General features: G+C 48.0%; 3 protein-coding genes across 9 annotated transcripts in view; 1 reads left to right on the plus strand and 2 right to left on the minus strand.

The window, feature by feature from the left end:
• Positions 1 to 2967, plus strand: part of NASP (nuclear autoantigenic sperm protein) — a 40156-nt gene extending 37189 nt beyond the window's left edge. For all 4 annotated transcript variants that reach the window (XM_030942549.1, XM_010363055.2, XM_030942548.1 and 1 more), the window contains 4 exons: positions 170 to 226; positions 793 to 870; positions 1533 to 1661; positions 2134 to 2967. In XM_030942549.1, the coding sequence (XP_030798409.1) occupies positions 170 to 226; positions 793 to 870; positions 1533 to 1661; positions 2134 to 2214 (345 nt within the window). In that variant the 3' untranslated portion in view covers positions 2215 to 2967. The remainder of the gene's footprint in view (positions 1 to 169; positions 227 to 792; positions 871 to 1532; positions 1662 to 2133) is intronic.
• Positions 2968 to 4092: 1125 nt separating this feature from the next.
• CCDC17 (coiled-coil domain containing 17) lies at positions 4093 to 8777 on the minus strand. 2 transcript variants are annotated; one of them, XM_030942551.1, is made up of 13 exons: positions 7713 to 8777; positions 7556 to 7630; positions 7218 to 7413; positions 6956 to 7118; positions 6748 to 6831; positions 6545 to 6663; positions 6237 to 6344; positions 5898 to 6016; positions 5660 to 5757; positions 5303 to 5506; positions 4925 to 5135; positions 4745 to 4855; positions 4093 to 4469 (listed from the first exon to the last, which is right to left on the minus strand). In XM_030942551.1, exons 1-13 carry the CDS (start codon positions 7884 to 7886, stop codon positions 4311 to 4313), a joined length of 1821 nt encoding a protein of 606 aa, XP_030798411.1. In that variant the 5' UTR covers positions 7887 to 8777; the 3' UTR covers positions 4093 to 4310. The 2 variants fall into 2 exon arrangements, with proteins under 2 accessions (XP_030798411.1, XP_010361354.2); XM_010363052.2 differs by having other exon boundaries at positions 7218 to 7440.
• Positions 8778 to 10423: 1646 nt separating this feature from the next.
• GPBP1L1 (GC-rich promoter binding protein 1 like 1) overlaps positions 10424 to 19152 on the minus strand; it is a 66538-nt gene continuing 57809 nt past the window's right edge. For all 3 annotated transcript variants that reach the window (XM_030942553.1, XM_010363047.2, XM_010363046.2), the window contains exons 8-12: positions 17886 to 18026; positions 17282 to 17440; positions 13939 to 14063; positions 13026 to 13128; positions 10424 to 11533 (exon numbers count right to left, since the gene is read on the minus strand). In XM_030942553.1, the coding sequence (XP_030798413.1) occupies positions 11381 to 11533; positions 13026 to 13128; positions 13939 to 14063; positions 17282 to 17440; positions 17886 to 18026 (681 nt within the window). In that variant the 3' untranslated portion in view covers positions 10424 to 11380. The remainder of the gene's footprint in view (positions 11534 to 13025; positions 13129 to 13938; positions 14064 to 17281; positions 17441 to 17885; positions 18027 to 19152) is intronic.

A 19152-nucleotide genomic window follows, 5' to 3' on the forward strand; every position in this document is an offset into this window, starting at 1 on the left:
CACTAGACAGGGATAGGTGGGCCAGGGGTAGAAGATCTTGATACTTTATGGAGGCCACTAGCATTTCAGGTCTTAGTCAGTTGTTTGGATGGTGATGGGTACCTGTTACAAGGCTGTGGGTGGCCTGGGTTCTGTCCTGAAACCAGTTTGGGTTTGCCATTTCTTGCAGGTGGAGAGCTCTACTTCAGGCTTCACTCCTAGTGGAGGAGGCTCTTCAGTCTCCATGGTGGGTATTCAGGTGGTTTTTTTGGTCACTTATATTAAATCTCAGTGTTGGCTTGGTGTGGTGGCTCATGCCTGTAATCCCAGCACTTTGGGAGGCCAAGGCAGGAGGATTGCTTGAGGCTTGGAATTCAACACTAGCCTGGGCAACATAGTGAGACCTTGTCTCAAAAAAACTAAAAAATCGGCCGGGCGCGGTGGCTCAAGCCTGTTCCCAGCACTTTGGGAGGCCGAGACGGGCGGATCATGAGGTCAGGAGATCGAGACCATCTCTGGCTAACACGGTGAAACCCCGTCTCTACTAAAAATACAAAAAAAAGCTAGCCGGGCAAGGTGGCGGCGCCTGTCGTCCCAGCTACTCGGGAGGCTGAGGCAGGAGAATGGCGTGAACCCGGGAGGCGGAGCTTGCAGTGAGCTGAGATCTGGCCACTGCACTCCAGCCTGGGTGACAGAGCGAGACTCTGTCTCAAAAAAAAAAAAAAAAAAAAAAACAACACTAAAAAATCATATAAGCCTCAGCATCGATCTCATATAGCTTGCACAATTGCTAATAAAGCCTTATTTTGCCAGATTGCCAGTAGAAAGCCAACAGACAGTGCTTCCTCATCAAACTGTGTGACTGATATTTCCCACCTTGTCAGAAAGAAGGTAAGTCTACATGTGGTGTTTCTTTCCTACTTTTTCCTCAGATTCCATTTTTAATACCTTTTCTATAAACCTCTCCCTATATAGTTGGTGAATATGACACTCATTTTCCAAAGGGGGTAAGGATTTGTGAGTGGAGACAGTTTTTGTTGTTTGTTTTGAGACGGAGTCTTGCTCTGTCACCCAGGCTGGAGTGCAGTGGCACCGTTTCGGCTCACTGCAAACTCTGCCTCCCACGTTCAAGCGATTCTTCTGCCTCAGCCTCCAGAGTAGCTGACCTCGTGATCTGCCTGCCTTGGCCTCCCAGAGTGCTGGGATTACAAGTGTGAGCCACTGCCCTCGGCCACGGAACTCTGAATTTCTGTTGTGTTTCCTGACTCAAACACAGGAATTCAAACCCGTACAGTGATTACCATTCACATCTCCTCACCCCAACCCTGTCTCCCTGTGCTTCAGGTAGAGGGCCCTGAAGTGGTATGGTGGGACAGATTAATTTATTCTGAGAGTACAATTTGGCATCTGCCCATGGCTAGGGAGAGAGAGCCTCAGAGCTGTGAATCCTGGTGTTCAGGATCTTTGCACCACAAGGGTTAAGGAAATGTTTTGCAGTTGTCTTTTTAAAAACATTAAGCACATTTGTGAAGCCTTCACAATTATATCTTTAGAGGAAACCAGAGGAAGAGAGTCCCCGGAAAGATGATGCAAAGAAAGCCAAACCAGAGCCGGAGGTGAACGGAGGCAGTGGGGATGCTGTCCCCAGTGGAAATGAAGTTTCGGAAAACATGGAGGAAGAGGTGGGCAGTTAAGCAGGGCTTAGCCTCTTGCCTCATTCCTTGTTCTCAGGACCTGGGGAAATCAGTCCTCCCAAGTGCATGCTCCCCACCTTGAACCTGTTAACAATTGTTGAGTGCAGTCCTCACAGAAAATGGTACTTGTGCAGGAAAACAGTTTGGTTATGGGAGTGTAGGATGACTCACTGACAAAAGGAACCTGTATATCATAGGTCCCTCAATGAACATATGAGAAGGCACTTGATTGGCAAAACCATTAGATCTCTTCCTTCCATGTAATATGATTATTGATTCTGTCAACCCCATTATCACAGAGCATTCAAGAGATACTTTCTGGTCACTGCCCTCTTAATATAGGGAGCAAAGCAGAGTTTGGGTGACTTGTATATGCTTCCTCTCACTGAGGCCTCAGTTACGTAAGACAGAATGGCTTAAACTAGGCTCACTCATGCCCAGGCTCTTGTTTGTCTTCCAGGCTGAGAATCGGGCTGAAAGCCGGGCGGCAGTGGAGGGGACAGTGGAGGCTGGAGCTACAGTTGAAAGCACTGCATGTTAAGAGGGGGCACAGCCCCCCTCCCAAGGGAAAGTGTTTTTGTATATAATGTATTTTTTCACTTTTGGAGGATTCTTTTTGTATAACTTCAATAAAGATTGTAAGCAAAGGTTGAGGCTTTGATGGTTTTTTTTCTTAATTATTGGCTGAATCTGCCTTGGAACACTCCTGGTTTTACACAGTAGCCAAAGGTTTTGTTTTGGCCTTCTGTACTGATCTGTGTTCCTGATCCTAATTCCTATCTGTCTAATGTGGAGGTGATCAAGTGTGGCTGTAGGCCTTTTGTTTTCCAATGGTGCTATATTCTGTTTTCAAATACTTCACTGAATCCAGCTGTCTTGCAAACCTTTAGTGGTGCTGTCCCTGGATGGGGCTACAAAAACAAGACTTGGTGAAGATCTTGCTCTTCGGTGCTGAAAATGGATTAAGGACTTTGGCTGTGAGCCAGGCCTAGGATGGTGCTTGTCCTGTATCAACCTAGTCTTCAACTGGGGCTATAATCCTGTCCTGGAAAAAGAACTCGGAGGAAAACCTGGGTCAGGGGAATGATTCCTAAGGAAAACGGTCTGCATCTGAGCTCTGGTTTGAAAGTAGCCAAGGGACTGATGGTGGACACTCCAGATGGAAGCATATGTGGGGAGGCTGGCTGGCTGAGTTTTATTTGTTATTTTCTGTATAGAAAGGCTGAGATATATCAACACTTGGAATTGTTACCCATCAACTGAATTGACTTCTCAAATAAAGATGCTAAAAATCTCCTTGTCTGGAATTATGTTTAAAGATCTTACAGTGGGATCTTAGGCTGTGTATTTTTGAGATGGAATCTCGCTCTTGTCGCCCAGGCTGGAGTGCATGATGCGATCTCAGCTCACTGTAACCTCTGCCTCCTGGGTTCAAGAGATTCTCCTGCCTCAGGAGGCTCCCAAGTAGCCAGCACTACAGGCATGTGGTATCACACCTGGCTAATCTTTGTATTTTTGGTGGAGACAAGGTTTCACCATGTTGGCCAGGCTGGTCTCAAACTCCTAAAGTGATCTGCCCACTTCGGCCTCCTGAAGTGTTGGGATTACAGGCGTGAGCCACCTCACCTGACTGCCCGGGGCATTTCTGTGTGTGATAGAGGGTTTCAAAGGCAGGAACGAGCCCACCAGTCCCAGGATGCTGGTGGTGAGGGCACTAGTATTAATGTTATACCCATTGGGCTCTCACTGGTATCTAGAGTTCAGGGCTCTCTTTAAGTATCAGGATCTGAATTCCAAACAATGCCTGCCCTGCATCACTACTAAAATTTAGTCCCAACATCCATAGGGCTGCTTTGTTGCACTGGAGCCAGAGGGAGCTATGGCTGACCCCTAAATTCAAGCCCATTTTTCAGACTAAGTTTTTCTGGGCTGGTCACAATAACTCATGGTTGCAGGATCTCTGGCTTATTCTGGCTGTGGAGTTTCTTCCTGATGATGCCCTTGCAGTGTATGTTCCAGGTCCTGAGACTTTTCCCCCCTTTCTTGGTTAGGACAGTCATGATATAGTTTACTCCCAGGCACCTGACCTCCTCTGGTTGGCACTGGGGTCTAGGGCTAGGCACAGTATCTAAGCTAGGCTCTCACATGTGACCTCTGGTTGGGGGAACAACCTTGGGCTGGGGACCTATCCCAGAATCGAAGTACATAAGGCCTCAGGAGCTTCCTGTTTATTGGTACCTTGAGAACCTGAAAGGTTTCCTGGCAGAAATACTGAGGAAACAGATTTAAGTTTGGCAATAAAACTGGCTTTACAAACCAGTGGGAACTAGTGGGAATTTAAAGTTCCTTTAGTTGGAATTAAAGAATGCCCCCTAGTCACCTTTCGGAGAACTTCATAAGTGCCAGACAATATCATAAATACCTGACAAACTCATTTAATCCTTAGCCTGTTTTACAAAAACGAGGTACAGAAAAGGACTTATGGGAGGTGGTAAAACTGGTTGGAGCTCGTATTCTGTACTCAGCTGCTAGTTGCTTCTAGACCCGATGTCAGAACACGGAGTAGTAAAAGCTAGGTCTGGAAATAGGCCCCAGTCCTGTGCATGTTCAGATGCTCATCCCCACATTCACTTGGGTTCAGAAACTCACTGGGGGCAAGTCAGAACTGTGGTGAGGGCCCAAACCCTCATCTCTATCCTTGACTCCACTGAGGGGCTCTTCTGTACGAGGTGGGGGATCAGCAAAGCCAACTGTAGGGGTGAGGAAGTTGGCTTCCAGTGAAGATGTGCTCGACACCTGTGAAACAGTAAGACAGGTTTTGAGCAAAAATGTAAAGGTTAAGCACACAGATTGTGGAGTTAGGCTTCCTTAGAGTCTCAACTTACTGTGAACCAAGTTAACCTGGTCCTGCTTTGATTTCCTTATCTGTTACATAGTAGGACTTCACAGAGATGTGAGGATCAAACAAAAAAATATTGGTAATCACTGGCATACAGTGGTCAATAAAGGCTGGCTATTAGCCACACTGGTATGGGTAGCTGTGGTGTCCCTAGCTGCAGCTGGGCCCTCACCGGAGGTGGGTACTGGTACTCATGGGCACTTGCTGGATTGATCTCTGCCAGTGTCTGGACAGCTGCATCTCTTGCATTCACCAGCCGCAGAAAGAGCTCAGCCTGACCTGCCTGAGGAGAGATGAAATGGTATTGCACTTGTACCTTGCTGTATGCCCAATCCCCACCCACCACACTCACCTGAGGAACCCCATTCAGCTGCCTGAGGCTAAGGCTGGGGTCCAGAGGAAGGGCCCGAAGTGGGAGGCGCCAGCGGCCGCTTAGCACCCGCTGATCTTGGTCAAATAGCCCAAGTGAGACCCAAGCCTTTGGCTGTGATGCCCTAGCCCATGCCAGCCCCTGCCAGACCTGCAGCTCACAGACCAAAGATACTGATGGTGAGGGTGGCAGTCTGTAGAATAACCAAAAAGCAGTGTCGGAAGCCAGAGCTGTAGTCCCTTCCTAGGACTTAGCCCTTTAGAGCCAGTGGCCTCTCTATACAGATGAGAAAACTTAGCAGAATAATGGATAAGCCTTAATTGTGGCAGAGTACCAGAGTCATGATTCCCACCTACTGACCTGGGCACAGGCTGCCTGCTGGCAAGGATAGCACAGTTGCCCATGGGCCCGGGAGCAGGAGGTGGGGGCAGGCAAATGGCTGGGGGCAATGTTGTGGTCCCTCCTGTATCCTGTCCATCGCGTGCCAAGCCAGTCCTTAGTTGCACCCAAATCCAGGAAGCCTCAAGGCCCCGCAGGAAATCATAGAAAATGACCAGGCCAGCCCTGGGGAACAGAAGTCTTAGCACAGAAACACCCAATTCCTTTCAACCTCTCTCCTCTCAGGCAGGTTCCTAACCCTATCTGGCCCTAGTGGGCTCCCTTAACCAGCAGTGCTGGCCAAGTCACAGAGGATGTGAAAGGTGGCATAGGCCTCACCCAGGATCGTAGGGTGCAGGGCCCAGCACGTCCGATGTGGGTAGGAGGAAGTGTGGGTGTAGGCCCAGGTTTCTGGTCATTGTTCCAGGAAGCTGTGGCTGTGGGGAAGATAGGTGACTCCTCCAGAAAGCCTTTTAGCTGCCCAAGTTCCCCCAACTGCTCAGAGCAGAGCTGCCCCCAACCTATTCCCCCACCCACCTCGTGTCTTCACAGCCTTTCCCCCACCCAGGAACCGAACCTCTGTGAAGCCTGGAAGTGGTGGCAGTGGTGGTGCCACTGGCGGTGGGAGGAGTGGGGGATCTCTCCCCCACTTCGGTTGTAGGTTGGCACCACACAGGAGTCGCAAATCCTGGGGCCCTAGGAGCAGAAGAAGAGTTAGGGTGCCCCTAAGTTGGACAAAGCAGGTAATTAGCTGAGATACCCACAAATGGGTTGGCGGAGCCCTGAGGATACAGGGACACACACATGCAGACTAGGGGAGTCATAAACACGGGTCTTGTTCCCCATGTACTGGCTGCCCGAGCCAGGCCTGCTGGGGAGAGAGGTGGGATGGGATAGGGTTGGGGTGCTCACTGACCCAAGGCTGCCTGACTCCGCTGCATTTGCAAGGCCAAGATTTCTGCCTCCAGGCACCGGTTTTCAGCCTCCACTACTGGAAGCTCCCCTGAGGTGGCACCAGCCCTTCCTGCGATGAACAAGTGTGACCTGTCACCTTTGACCTCTGGTGACTGGCCGGGTCCAGCTGCGAGCAGCTCTCCAGCGCTAAGGTTTTTCGGATAAGGCTGGACTTGTCAGCTCACATCCTATCCACAGCCACAGACCCTCCCTCGAGTTCTTTTCTCCTCCCAGGACTGACCACCGCTGCCGAGAGGCCCTACTGTTCACCTCTGCGGGTCTGCGACCGCTGCAGCTCCAGTGCAGACGCCTCCACCTGCAACTGCCATATCTGGTCCAGCACACCGGGGTCCCGGCCTCCGTCTCGAATGTAGGCCTCCCGCAGGGCCCTAGGGAATGGGGAACAGGAAGGCCGTCTTTCCAGAACTGCTCAGCGCTTCGTCCCATGCCCATCTCCAGACCCCGGCCCTCACCCGATTTCGGCAGCCAGAGTTCCCGGGTTGGCCTTTAGCACCGGAGAATAGAGTTTTGCCTCTCGCCCGGAGCTCAGCGGGTTCCTGGGGTGGCCGGCGACGCGCAGGGAGACGGTAACGCATCAGGGGCCCGGAGCTCCAGCCAGCCCGCCCGCCCCTCCCACCCCGGAGCCGCATGTTCCGGGGTTCCGCTTCGTCGGGGTCTCACCCTGGCTCCGCCTGCAGCTCCTGAATGCGGGCCCCCAGCACCTCTAGAGCTCCCCGCGTCCTCCTGGCCTCAGTTCGTAGTTCTCGAATCTCCTGCTCCAGGCCGAAGAAGCGGGACATCCCGCCCCGCATACAGGCCACACCTTGGAGGCGCCGGCTCAGTTCTGAGGGAATGAGGGCCGAGTCAGAACCCGCGCGAGCAAGCTTAAGCCAAAGGGTAAGGGCAGAGGAGGTCCTTGGTCCCCGCCCCCCATCTCCTTCACCCTGGCCGCGTCGCTGCAGGGCCCGGCTCTGCGCTTCCGTCTCCGCCACGCGCCTGGCGCGAGTCCTGAGCAGCGCTTGCAGCCGCTCGCTGGGGCTTCCCACCGCCTCGGACATGGGACTCTGAGGGCGCGCCTCGGAACGTGTCCAGGACCCCGCGAGCACCCTGGGGACCTCTGTTATCCAGGGCCGCATTTCCTGTAGGGATAGCCGCAGCCACTGCACCTGGATCTCTGCGATCCGTGATCTCTGTATGGGCAGAATCTGTCCCAAGTATGATCTACAGGTTTGGGGAAGACGCTCAACGTTTTGAGGCCTGGGGAAAGGTAGGCAGCTGTACCTCCTCTGTTAACCTCTTTAGAGCAGATTTACTGGCCTGCTGGTCTGGGAGGCCCTGGAGATCTTGTGGCACAACCTGGGGACAGGGTGTAGGAGGATGAGGAATTATAAAGGTCCTGCTCCTTTGAATCCCCACCCATGGCCATGGAGGCCCTTACCTCGGCCCGCTGGGGTTCAGTGGCAACTGAGGGCTGTGCTCCAAATGTCTTCTCTTGGGTCGGCTGGCCAATGCAGAAGCGCTGTGTGTGGGTGGCTAACAGAGCTGAGGAGCGGAAAACCATGTCACAGGTCCCACAGGGCAGGAGCGCTGGCTCCCCAGAATGGGAGTCCATGGGATGGGACCTGTTTCCTGAAACAAGTCAAGACCTACAGAAGGGATCAAGGGCAGGGGAAAGGCAGAGGAGGATGAAAGAGACAGACAGCCAGAGGCACAGAGGAAGGCCAGGTCTGTTAGGTCTGCCAGATCTTCAAGTTTGTTTGGTGAGAGCCTTAGCTCCCTGGACAGCAACCACAGGGCTGGGCAGGTCAGGAGAATGGGTGGGGACACCTTGGCCATTTGGGAGGAGCCACTGGCTTGAAAAAGTGTTACAAAGTCTGAACGTGCGCAAGTCTCTTTAACTGTAGCTTGGTTTCCCTATTAATAGAGGAAACAACAGTTGCCTCCTAGAGTAGCTGGGCCCTTATCACTCCATCATTGGTCATTTAATAGCCTCTTAAAAGGCAAGCATCATCTTTTTCATTGCTGTACTCCTAAGTGGATGTAAGTAAGTTTGTACCATTCTGCAATCCAGAGAACTACATAGTAAAGGAGGCACACTGACCTTTCCAGCATTCCGCCTGGAAACCACGTCACACCAGAGATAGCAGTCTTTCCCTAACTCCCATTCCCTGATTACTCGTTTTTCAGCTGTTGATGGAGATAATCAGCACAGCCTAAGAAGCTGTGGGCGAACACAATGAATCTATCAGATGAGGGAGTCAAGTCCACAAAGAAACCCCTTCTCTCCCAAGATTGGCCAGAAGCCAGAAAGGCCCTGAACTGTTGGTGAAATTCTTCACTCCCATTCCCAAAATATATACAGGAGCTCTGAGGTGACCACATATTTCTTAAGAAACCCCCTTTAATTAATTAATTAAATTTAATTTTTGAGATGGAGTCTTGCTCTGTCGCCCAGGCTGGAGTGCAGTGCAGTGCTCACTGCAAGCTCCACCTCCTGGGTTGACACCATTCTCCTGCTTCAGCCTCCCCAGTAGCTGAGACTACAGGTGCCCGCCACCAAGCCTGGCTCATTTTTTTCTATTTTTTAGTAGAGACGGGGCTTCACCATGTTAGCCAGGATGGTGTCCATCTCCTGACCTCGTGATCCACCACGCCCGGCCAAGAAACCCCTTTTCTTAACAAGACAGGGACTTAAGACATTTCCCAACACAGTACCTAAGGCCAAGGTATGGCCCACCAGCAGCAAGTGACAAAGTGTTCAAAGTTATGTTATCTCAATTCAGCTTCATTCCAACTGACACCAAGAGCACAGTTTCAGAAATATGTTCTCAGAAAACAAGTAAATGGCAAAGCCTAAATCGAAATCTACTTTTCAACAGCTAAGTTTGTCCCGATTTTCAGTGGTTAGACTTTTGACTGTTTGACTTTATAATGGTGCAACAGTGATAGGCATTTGGTAGAAATACTACTACCAATCCCCCCACTCCCCCTCAAGAGACAGGGTCTCACTCTGTCATCCAGGCTGGATTGCAGTGGTGCCATCATGGCTCACTGTAGCCCTGACCTCTCTTGGAATCAAGCAATCCTCCTGCCTTAGCCTCCCAAGAAGCTGGGACTAAAAGCGTGTGCTACCAGGTGGACCTGGCTATTTTGTTTCTGTTTTTGAGATAAGAGTCTTGCTCTGTTGCCCAGGCTGGAGTGCAATGGTGCAGTACAGGCTCACTGCAACCTCTGCCTCCTGGGTTTAAGCAATTCTCCTGCCTCAGTCTCCTAAATAGTTGGGATTACAGGCGCCTGCTGCCACGCCTGGCTAATTTTTTTGTATTTTTAGTAGAGATGGGGTTTCGCCATGTTGGCCAGGCTGGTCTTGAACTTCTGACCTCAGGCGATCCACCCACTTCAGCCTCCCAAAGTGATCAGATTACAGGCGTGAGCCACCATGCCCGGCCGGACCTGGCTATTTTAATGTTTTTGTTTTTGTAGACAGGTCGCTGTGTTGCCCAGGCTGGTCTTGAACTCCTGGCCTTTTCTTAGATCACTGTCTATTCTCTCCCCTATGGGGCTGGGCACTCCTTGCATCCTCAGAGCCTTGCACAATGCCGGGGACATACAACAGGGGTTTGGAAAGTATTTGTTGAATGGGACGGCACAGTGGCTCACGCCTGTAATCCCAGCACTTTGGGAGGCCAAGGCGGGCAGATCACGAGGTCAGGAGATCAAGACCATCCTGGCTAACAAGGTGAAACCCCGTCTCTACTAAAAATACAAAAAATTAGCTGGGCGTGGTGGCGGGCGTCTATAGTCCCAGCTACTTGGGAGGCTGAGGCAGGGGAATGGCGGGAACCCGGGAGGCGGAGCTTGAAGTGAGTCGAGATGGCACGACTGCACTCCAGCCTGGGCGACAGAGAGAGATTCCATCTCAAAAATAAAAATAAAAGAGAAAGTATTTGTTGAATGAAAAAACCTGCTTCCTTCACTAGCCATCCGGCTAGCATCATCCAACTCTCCCCCAACCCCCGCTCCAAGTTCTAATAGTAGGAAAACAGAATAGACTTCCCTTAAAATATGTATACTGGTAAATACATGGGCACTAAAAAACAGTTTCGGGAAGAAGAAAAAAAAAAAAAAAAAAAAAAAAAACTTGGTTTCTGACTTTATTAGTGGTAATTTATTGCACAGGTTTTTCTGCATCAAAAAAGTATCTGCTAAAAAGGGAACAGTTTTATCTGAATTCACATTTCCCCCGACTTCTAAAAATATTTCCCCTAAAAAAGAATCCACTCATTTAATTTTAAAGAAAATATACTTCTTACACAAGACAATCCAAACTGATGCAAAATATTTATTCCAAGTTAGTTATTTTATGCAGTAGTTTCCCCCTCGAGACTTGTGATAACCACATCTTTTAAATCTGTAAATAATGTTATCAAAATAATCTTAATCTTTGAAATCTCACAAAAATTTATATTTTACAATCCACCCTGAATATCAAGGCTGCAAGATAACACAACATTTCCTATATCCAAATATTTTACAGCTGTACCCAAAAAGGAAAAAGAAAAGAAAAGAAAACAAAACAAAACAAAAAAACAACCAAAAAAACCACGTATGCTTGGTTAAGGGCGAAAGTTACCCGAGCAGCCAAAAATAAAATAAAATATCCAAATTATTAGCATTAATTTAATACAATTATAACTTCAATAGTCACTTTGTCATTGACAATGATTGCTTGAGCACAGGGGTGAGTGCCCTAAGGGCTGGTAGTAGAAGCTGTTGCTGCAGACCGGTATCTCCTCTTCCCTGCACTGCCAGCTCCTACTTGTGCATCGACCCATATATACTGGGTGTGTGTGTGTGTGTGTGTGTGTGTGTGTGTGTGTTTAAAAAATCTGTCCCACCACACAAACCTCTCTCTATTAAGCAGATAACAGGGAAGAACAACAACAAAAGCGAAACAAGCCAATCGCTCTCTCTTTGGGATACGATTATTTCCCTTGTGAATGAAGTATTCAACAACATAAGAAAAGGAAAAGAACGATTTCTTTTGTATACTCCCTAAACAGACAGAGTTTACTGGGTCAGATTTAACTGTGAGCATTTATATGCCTACTTCCAGGCATCGTCATCTGATGTTTCACTGCTACTGGTTTCGGTGTCTGAGTCCTCAAACTCTGCTCTGCAAGTGCTTCTCCAAGGGGAGAACAGGCTGGAACTGCGGCTCTGCAAGAAGCCATTCTTTCCAAAGCCATTTCTTCTCAGCTATGGTTAGCATGGGAGAGAAAGAAAAAAGAAAAAATTGTCAATGACTGTACTGACCCATAAGCCCTGGGAAAGGCCAGGCCTCAATTCAATTCCAGGTAGAATGTGGGATAGGGGGTGCTTCTAAGAGCGCCTCTGAGATCTCTTACAGCAGTGTTTTTCAAATTTTAATGTACGAGTCATCTATGCATCTTTCAAAAATGCAGGTTCAGATTCAGTATGTCTGGGATGGGGCTTGAAAGTCCTTTTTCTTTTCTTTTTTTTTTTTTGGAGATGGAGTCTCACTCTGTCACCCGGGCTGGAGTGCAATGGCATGATCTTGGCTCACTGCATACTCTGCCTCCTGGGTTCAAGTGATTCTTCTGCCTCAGCCTCCCAAGTAGCTGGGATTATAGGCGTGCGCCACCAAGCCTGGTTAATTTTTGTATTTTTAGTAGAGATGAGGTTTCCCCATATTGGCCAGGCTGGTCTCGAGCTCCTGACCTCGTGATCCGCCTACCTCAGCCTCCCAATGTGCTGGGATTACAGGCGAGAGCCACTGTGCCCGCCATAAGTCCTTATTTCTTTCTTTCTTTTTTTTTTTTTGAGACGTATTCTCGCTCTGTCCCTCGGGATGGAGTGCAGTGGCCGGATCTCAGCTCACTGCAAGCTCCGCCTCCCGGGTTTACGCCATTCTCCTGTCTCAGCCTCCCGAGTAGCTGGGACTACAGGCGCCCGCCACCTCGCCCGGCTAGTTTTTTTTTATTTTTTTAGTAGAGACGGGGTTTCACAGTGTTACCCAGGATGGTCTCGATCTCCTGACCTCATGATCCGCCCGTCTCGGCCTCCCAAAGTGCTGGGATTACAGGCTTGAGCCACCGCGCCCGGCCCATAAGTCCTTATTTCTAACAGAGTTCAGAGTGGCAAGGTCTCATGCCAGCTTGTGCCATGCCCCTTTTAAGGACTTGGCCAATTGTACTTCGTGCTGTAAATATATGCCACCAGAAGTTCAAGGATTTTTATAGAAACCCCATTTGTCTTGTTCACCCTAGGATCTAGCAGTGTTTTATTCAGAGAAAGAATCCAAGCAACCGCTGGATAAACTGACACAAGCTATTTAGCTTCTTAGCTCTGGCCAGAGGACCAGGAAACTACAGGGCAGAACAGGAAGCAGAGGAAGGCGAACCTGCTTCCTTAAAGACCAAGAGCTCAGACCGTAACTCTGGAACACAGCCTTGTGGTTCTGATAAGGAGTTAGAGCTGTTAGGATGAAAGAGTATACTATTTTCTGGAATCTGCTAATAACTGACACTTGGTTTTTGTATCCAATACTGGGGATCCTTATTTCCCAGGCAGATTTAGGAGCCCCGCTACATTTCTACTAAGGTAATTTTCCCATCCCTCCCAGATATTTCTCTCACATTAAACTAGGGCTCCCTCAGGGCAAGGACTGTCTGGACTCCTTATTCTCCTGGTTACTAACTGGTCTCTAGGAAGAAGGTTTACAACATACCTGCTCTGTCTTCATGTGGAACTCTTTGAGCTCATCCTCTGTGAGGGGAAGGCAATTCTCATCGTTTTCAGGATATTCTTGCCATCCCATTGCTTTCAATAACCTGGTGGATGCAGAAGGACAGGTAAAGAGAATATGACATCATTAAGCCTCAGTGAACAGCCCATCTCTTTTCAGAGAAAACTTTTCTGCCCAGGGACAATGGATGTTAAAGGAATTCTGTTTTCCTCCCTGTGGGACAAGCTTTAATTGTGGCTACTTGGGTGCCCGTAAATAAATGGAGGCTCTTCACAGTTGAGAGAGGAAGAGCTACAGAAGAGACAGTACAAGCAAAACCAAAGCAGTGTAAGGAAGAAAGAGAGCACTTCCAAAATCTGGCTTTTTTGGGGGGGCGGGTGGGGACGGGGACGGAGCCTCACTCTGTCACCCAGGCTGGAGTGCAGGGTGCAATCTCAGCTCATTGCAACCTCCACCTCCCGGGTTCGAGCCATTCTCCTGTCCCAGCCTCCCTAGTAGCTGGGATTACAGGCACACACTACCATGCCCAGCTAATTTTTGTATTTTTTGTAGAGACAGGGTTTCACCATGTTGGCCAGGCTGGTCTTGAACTCTTGACCTCAAGTGATCCACCCATCTCGGCCTCCTAAAGTGCTGGGATTACAGGCATGAGCCACTGTGCCCGGCCTGAAGTTAAAAATATTAAAGTATTGGAGAGTAGATTGTGGAAGAGATGGCTGGGTTTGTGACAGAATATTTGATGGGCAACAGGCCAACCTGGGGCATACACAGAGAACAAGTTATGATTGTGCCACTTCTCTCCGTATGTGGGACTCTATCTGAGATATCTTCTCCAGTATGTTCAAGGTCCTTAAGGGTCAGACACTGCATGCCCTGTGATGTCCTCCTCACTTACCTGTGCTCTGCTTCTAGAGAGTGTGAGAGAACCTCCCCTTCTTCCACTACAGGGAGGGCAAGACCATTCTGATGACAGCCTTCCTCCCCATTTTCCTTTGGTTCAGGTGTGCTGTTGTCCTCCAACTGCAATAAGGAAAAGGAAGGAAGGACACACTTGGTTTAAGGTTCCTTTGTGGTAATATAAGCAACCTATGAAATCAAGGATTCACAACCCAGGAAAGTGTTTTCCAAAAGACAGCCTCAGCCCATAGATTTGTTTTCCCCATTTACAAATGAGGACCTGCTTTATCAACAAATCAATTTAAAAATTGTTTCTAAAGTTTTAATGAAAAGGCAAAAGATCCAGAACAGCCAACACAATACTGAAGAATAAAACCAGAGTACTGATATTACCTGACATCAAGACTTACCACAAAAGCTAGAGTAATTAAAACACTATGGTAAAAGTGCTCATAAGAGGTGTGGGGGGGAAAGTGTGGTACTGGCAGAAGATGACACAAATAGTCCAATGGGACAGAACAGAGAGCCCACAAACAGACAACTGATCTTTGACAAAGGAAATACAATGGAGAAAAGATAGTCTTTTCAACATATGGTGAGGGGAACAATTGGACACCCACATTAAAAAAAAAAAAAACCAATCTAAACAAAGACCTTGGCCGGGCACGGTGGCTCAAGCCTGTAATCCCAGTACTTTGGGAGGCCGAGACGGGCGGATCACAAGGTCAGGAGATCGAGACCATCCTGGCTAACACGGTGAAACCCCATCTCTACTAAAAAATGCAAAAAACTAGCCGGGCGAGGTGGCGGGCGCCTGTAGTCCCAGCTACTCGGGAGGCTGAGGCAGGAGAATGGCGTGAACCCGGGAGGCGGAGCTTGCAGTGAGCTGAGATCCGGCCACTGCACTCCAGCCTGGGTGACAGAGCAAGACTCTGTCTCAAAAACAAAACAAAACAAAACAAAACAAAACAAAAAAAAAAAACAAAGACCTTACAGCCTTCACAAAAATAAACTCAAAATGGGTCACAGACCTAAATGTAAAACAGAAAACTATAAAACTCCTATAAGGACAACATAAGTGAAAACTCAGATGACCTTGGGTATCACATTTATTTATTTACTTACTTACTTATTTTTTGGAGATCAAGTCTCACTCTGTTGCCCAGGCTGGAGTGCAGTGGCACAATCTCGGCTCACTGCAACCTCCGCCTCCCGTGTTCAAGTGATTCTCATGCCTCAGCCTCCCATGTAGCTGTGACTATAGATGCATGCCACCATGCCGGGCTCATTTTTGTGTTTTTTGTAGGAACGAGGTTTTGGCGGGTTGGCCAGGCTGGTCTCGAACTCCTGACCTCAGGTGATCTGCCCACCTCAGCCAACCATGGGATTATAGGTTTGAGCCACCATGCCCAGCCTACAATTAATTGGGCTGGATTTCATTAAAATAAAAAATCTGCTTTGCAAAAGATGCTGTCAAGATAATTAAAAGACAGTGTAGTTGCTCACACCTGTAATCCTAGCACTTTTGGAGGCCAAAGTTGGGAGGACTGCTTGAGTCCAGGAGTTTAACACCAGCCTGAGCAACATAGCAGGAAGCTATCTCTGTAACAAATAAAATATTAGCCAGGCACGGTGGCGCAAGCCTATAGTCCCAGCTACTTGGGAGGTTGAGGCTGGGGAATCGCTTGAGGCGGCGAGGTCGAGGCTGCAGTGAGCTGTGATCATTAATGCCACTGCATTCAGCCTGGGTGACAGAGTGAGACACTGTCTCAACAACAAATATGGCCAGCTGGGCATGGCAGCTCATGCCTGTAATCCCAGCATTTTGGGAGGTGGAGGTGGGTGGATCACCTGAGCTCTGGAATCTGAGACCAGTCTGACCAACATGGTGAAATCTCGTCTCTACTACAACCAAAAACATTCCAGAAAATAGTATACTCTTTCATCCTCACAGCTCTAACTCCTTATCAGAACCACAAGGCTGTGTTCCAGAGTTATGGTCTGAGCTCTTGGCCTTTAAGGGAGCAGGTTCGCCTTCCTCTGCTTCCTGTTCTGCACTGTAGTTTCCTGGTCCTCTGGCCACAGCTAAGAAGTTAAATAACTTGTGTCATGTGGTGGTGCATGCCTGTAATCTCAGCTACTTGGGAGGCTGAAGTAGGAGAACTGCTTGAACCTGGAAGGCGGTGGCTGCAGTAAGCCGAGATTGCTCCACTGCACTCCAGCCCGGGCAAGAATGAAACTCCATCTCAAAAAATAAAATAATACAAATAAATAAATAAATAAATAAATATGGCCACGTGTGGTGGCTTATGCCTTTAATCCTAGCATTTTGGGAGACTGAGATAGGCAGAACACTTGAGGCCAGGAGTTCAAGACCAGCCTGGCCAAAATGATGAAACACCATCTCTACTAAGAATACAAAAATTAGCTGGGCGTGGTGGCGGATGCCTGTAATCCCAGCTACTTGGGAGGCTGAGGCAGCAGAATTGCTTGAACCCAGGAGGTGGAGGTTGCAATGAGTCCAGATCGCGCCACTGCACTCCAGTCTGGGTGATAAGAGCGAGACTCTGTCTCTAAATAAAATAAATAAGAAAGAACGAAGAGTCAGATCATAGACTTGGAGAAACTGTAGTCAAAGACACATGTAATAAAGGACTATGAACTAAGATATAAAAAGAACTCTAAGAACTCTTAAAACTTAGCAATAAGAAAACAGACAACCTCATTTAAAAATGGGTGAGGGACCTGAACAAACACATCACCAAAGAAGATACAGATGGATGCTCCACATCGTATGTCATCATGGAAGTGCAAATTAGAACTACACACCTATCAGGAGGGCCAAAATCCAGAACACTGATAGTATCGAATACTGGTGAGGATGTGTAGCAACAGGAATTCTCATTTACTGCTGGTGGGAATGCAAAATGGCACAACCACTTTGGAAGACAGTTTGGTGTTTTCCTAACAAACTAAATAAGCTCTTACCATATGATCCAGCAATTGCGCTCCCTGGTATTTACCCAAAGGAGTTAAACTTATGCCAACACAAAAACCTGCACATGGATGTTTACTGCAGTTTTATTCATAGTTGCCAACACTTGGAAGCAACCAAGATGTACTTCAATAGGTGAGTGATTACTAAAATAAACCAGAATTTAAAATTTTTGCTGAAAAAAGGATTAAACTCACTTTACTATGTGGTCTAGAAGGCAGTTATACCTACAGACATTATCTCTGTACATTTAAAAATCTTGCCACATCTTTATCCTTTAAGAAGAAATCACATAGGTATCAAAGGACAATTCCTAGGCTACCCCAGAAAAAGCCAATGCTCTTACATCTTCTAGCTTATCACAGTCTCTGTTCTCTGAGAAGTCTCCATTCCGGTCATCCTTCAGAGTTTTCAGGAACTCACTCTTCCTGTCGGTGGTTCGGCGGGTCAACTTGGTCAGACGAGAGGAGCTGATCTCAATTGGAGGGGTGGTGCTGGAGGGACTCTGGGCAAATACCACAAATAGGTTTCTCCTGACAGCAAAGAGCAAGAACTGGGGTTCTCTTCTACTTAGCACTAACTTCAAGAATCTGGTAGCCTATTTATCACTCTGTCTTAAACCAAACAATTCTTTTATTTAAGCAGACTTCAGTTTTGCAGGATTTATACAGTTAAGAGGAGCTGGCTTACATGGCACCTCTTTGATCTTTCTACAGACACCAGCAGAATGCCAGTCTAACATAGGATGCCCTTGGTCCACCACAGAGCATCTACCTCATTTAGCCATTGCCCGCTTTTGGATGCTAACAGAAAACATCAATAAAGAAAGCATTCTCAGCTAAATATAGCTACAAAACAAAGTGTCACAGCTATACATATTACACTTGTTATCTAAGTGAACAGGAAATGCCAATTTCAGAAAAAGACTGTCCTGCTTTATCCTCACTCACCTCTTTGGGAGAACTCAGAGCTGCACCACTAGCCAGTACCACTGGTTTGGTAACAGAGATTGGACTGGTAAAAGCGGACTCCCGGCTAGAGGAAAGGGATCCTGACTTGTGCTCCATCCTGTTAGCTTTCCATGCATTAGGCTACACAGGATGAAAGAACAAATCGGTCAGAACAAGCACACAAACAGAATCTCAGCTTATAAAATCATAAAGCAAAGAGTGAAATGTGACATGAGAACAAGTTTCCAGGGCTTAACCGTCTTAACATGTTTGGGAAGTGTGCAACCTCTTTCGGAGGTGAGGCACTTCAAGGAAAATGGTAGATGGGATACAGAAGAACCATGGAATATTAATAGTGACTTCCCAAAAAGAGGGCTCTAGTTCAATGAGTTTGGGAGGTGCTAGGGTGAAGAAAGTTCAACAAGCTTTTTACTGGCAATTTCTCAAAGCACTTAACTGCACATAAAGAATGTGAGAAGCAGTTGGCCAGGCGCGGTGGCTCATGCCTGTAATCCTAGCACTTTGGGAGGTCGAGGAGGGCGGACCACAAGACCATCCTACCTCACACGGTAAAACCCTGTCTCTACTAAAAATACAAAAAATTAGCTGGGCATGGTGGCGGGTGCCTGTAGTCCCAGCTACTCGGGAGGCTGAGGCAGGAGAATGGTGTGAACCCAGGACGCGGAGCTTGCAGTGACCCAAGATCATGCCACTTTACTCCAGCCTGGGCGACAGAGCAAGACTCCGTTTCAAAAAAAAAAAAAAAAAAAATTTGAGAGGCAGTTATGTAGCCTTTTCCAAATGTATTGAATCCCAAAACTTTTTTTTAGTAGTGTTTGTTAACTTTGGATGTAATCCTGATAGCCCACAAAGTGTCACATAACTGCAGCTTTCCAGGAACTCTGATGGCAATATGCTAGTTCCAGGCCAGGGTGGCTATTGTAAATGGTTGAACAATCCTGATTTATTTGGTCTGGAGGCCCATCTACTCAACTCTGCAGGGTCTGGGCCCATTCTGTCATTCTGGCCATAACCCCAACTATGATGGATAGCTTCCTGGAATACTGAGTTACCACACTGTCTGAGGAGACCAAGGAAGATGTGGCAAGTCAAAGGAGTGGTACTGAAGCAAATGAAAACCTTCCAACTTCTTACTTCCAGAATGAAACACTCAGAACTGAGGACCTCCAGGACAAAGAGGGGGCCTGAGTGAAATGGATTCCTTTCCTGGTTGCTTTCTTGATTGATGGGCATTAAAAAAATACAC

Source organism: Rhinopithecus roxellana, chromosome 12 (genome assembly GCF_007565055.1).
Source record: "Rhinopithecus roxellana isolate Shanxi Qingling chromosome 12, ASM756505v1, whole genome shotgun sequence".
Lineage (NCBI taxonomy): Eukaryota > Metazoa > Chordata > Mammalia > Primates > Cercopithecidae > Rhinopithecus > Rhinopithecus roxellana.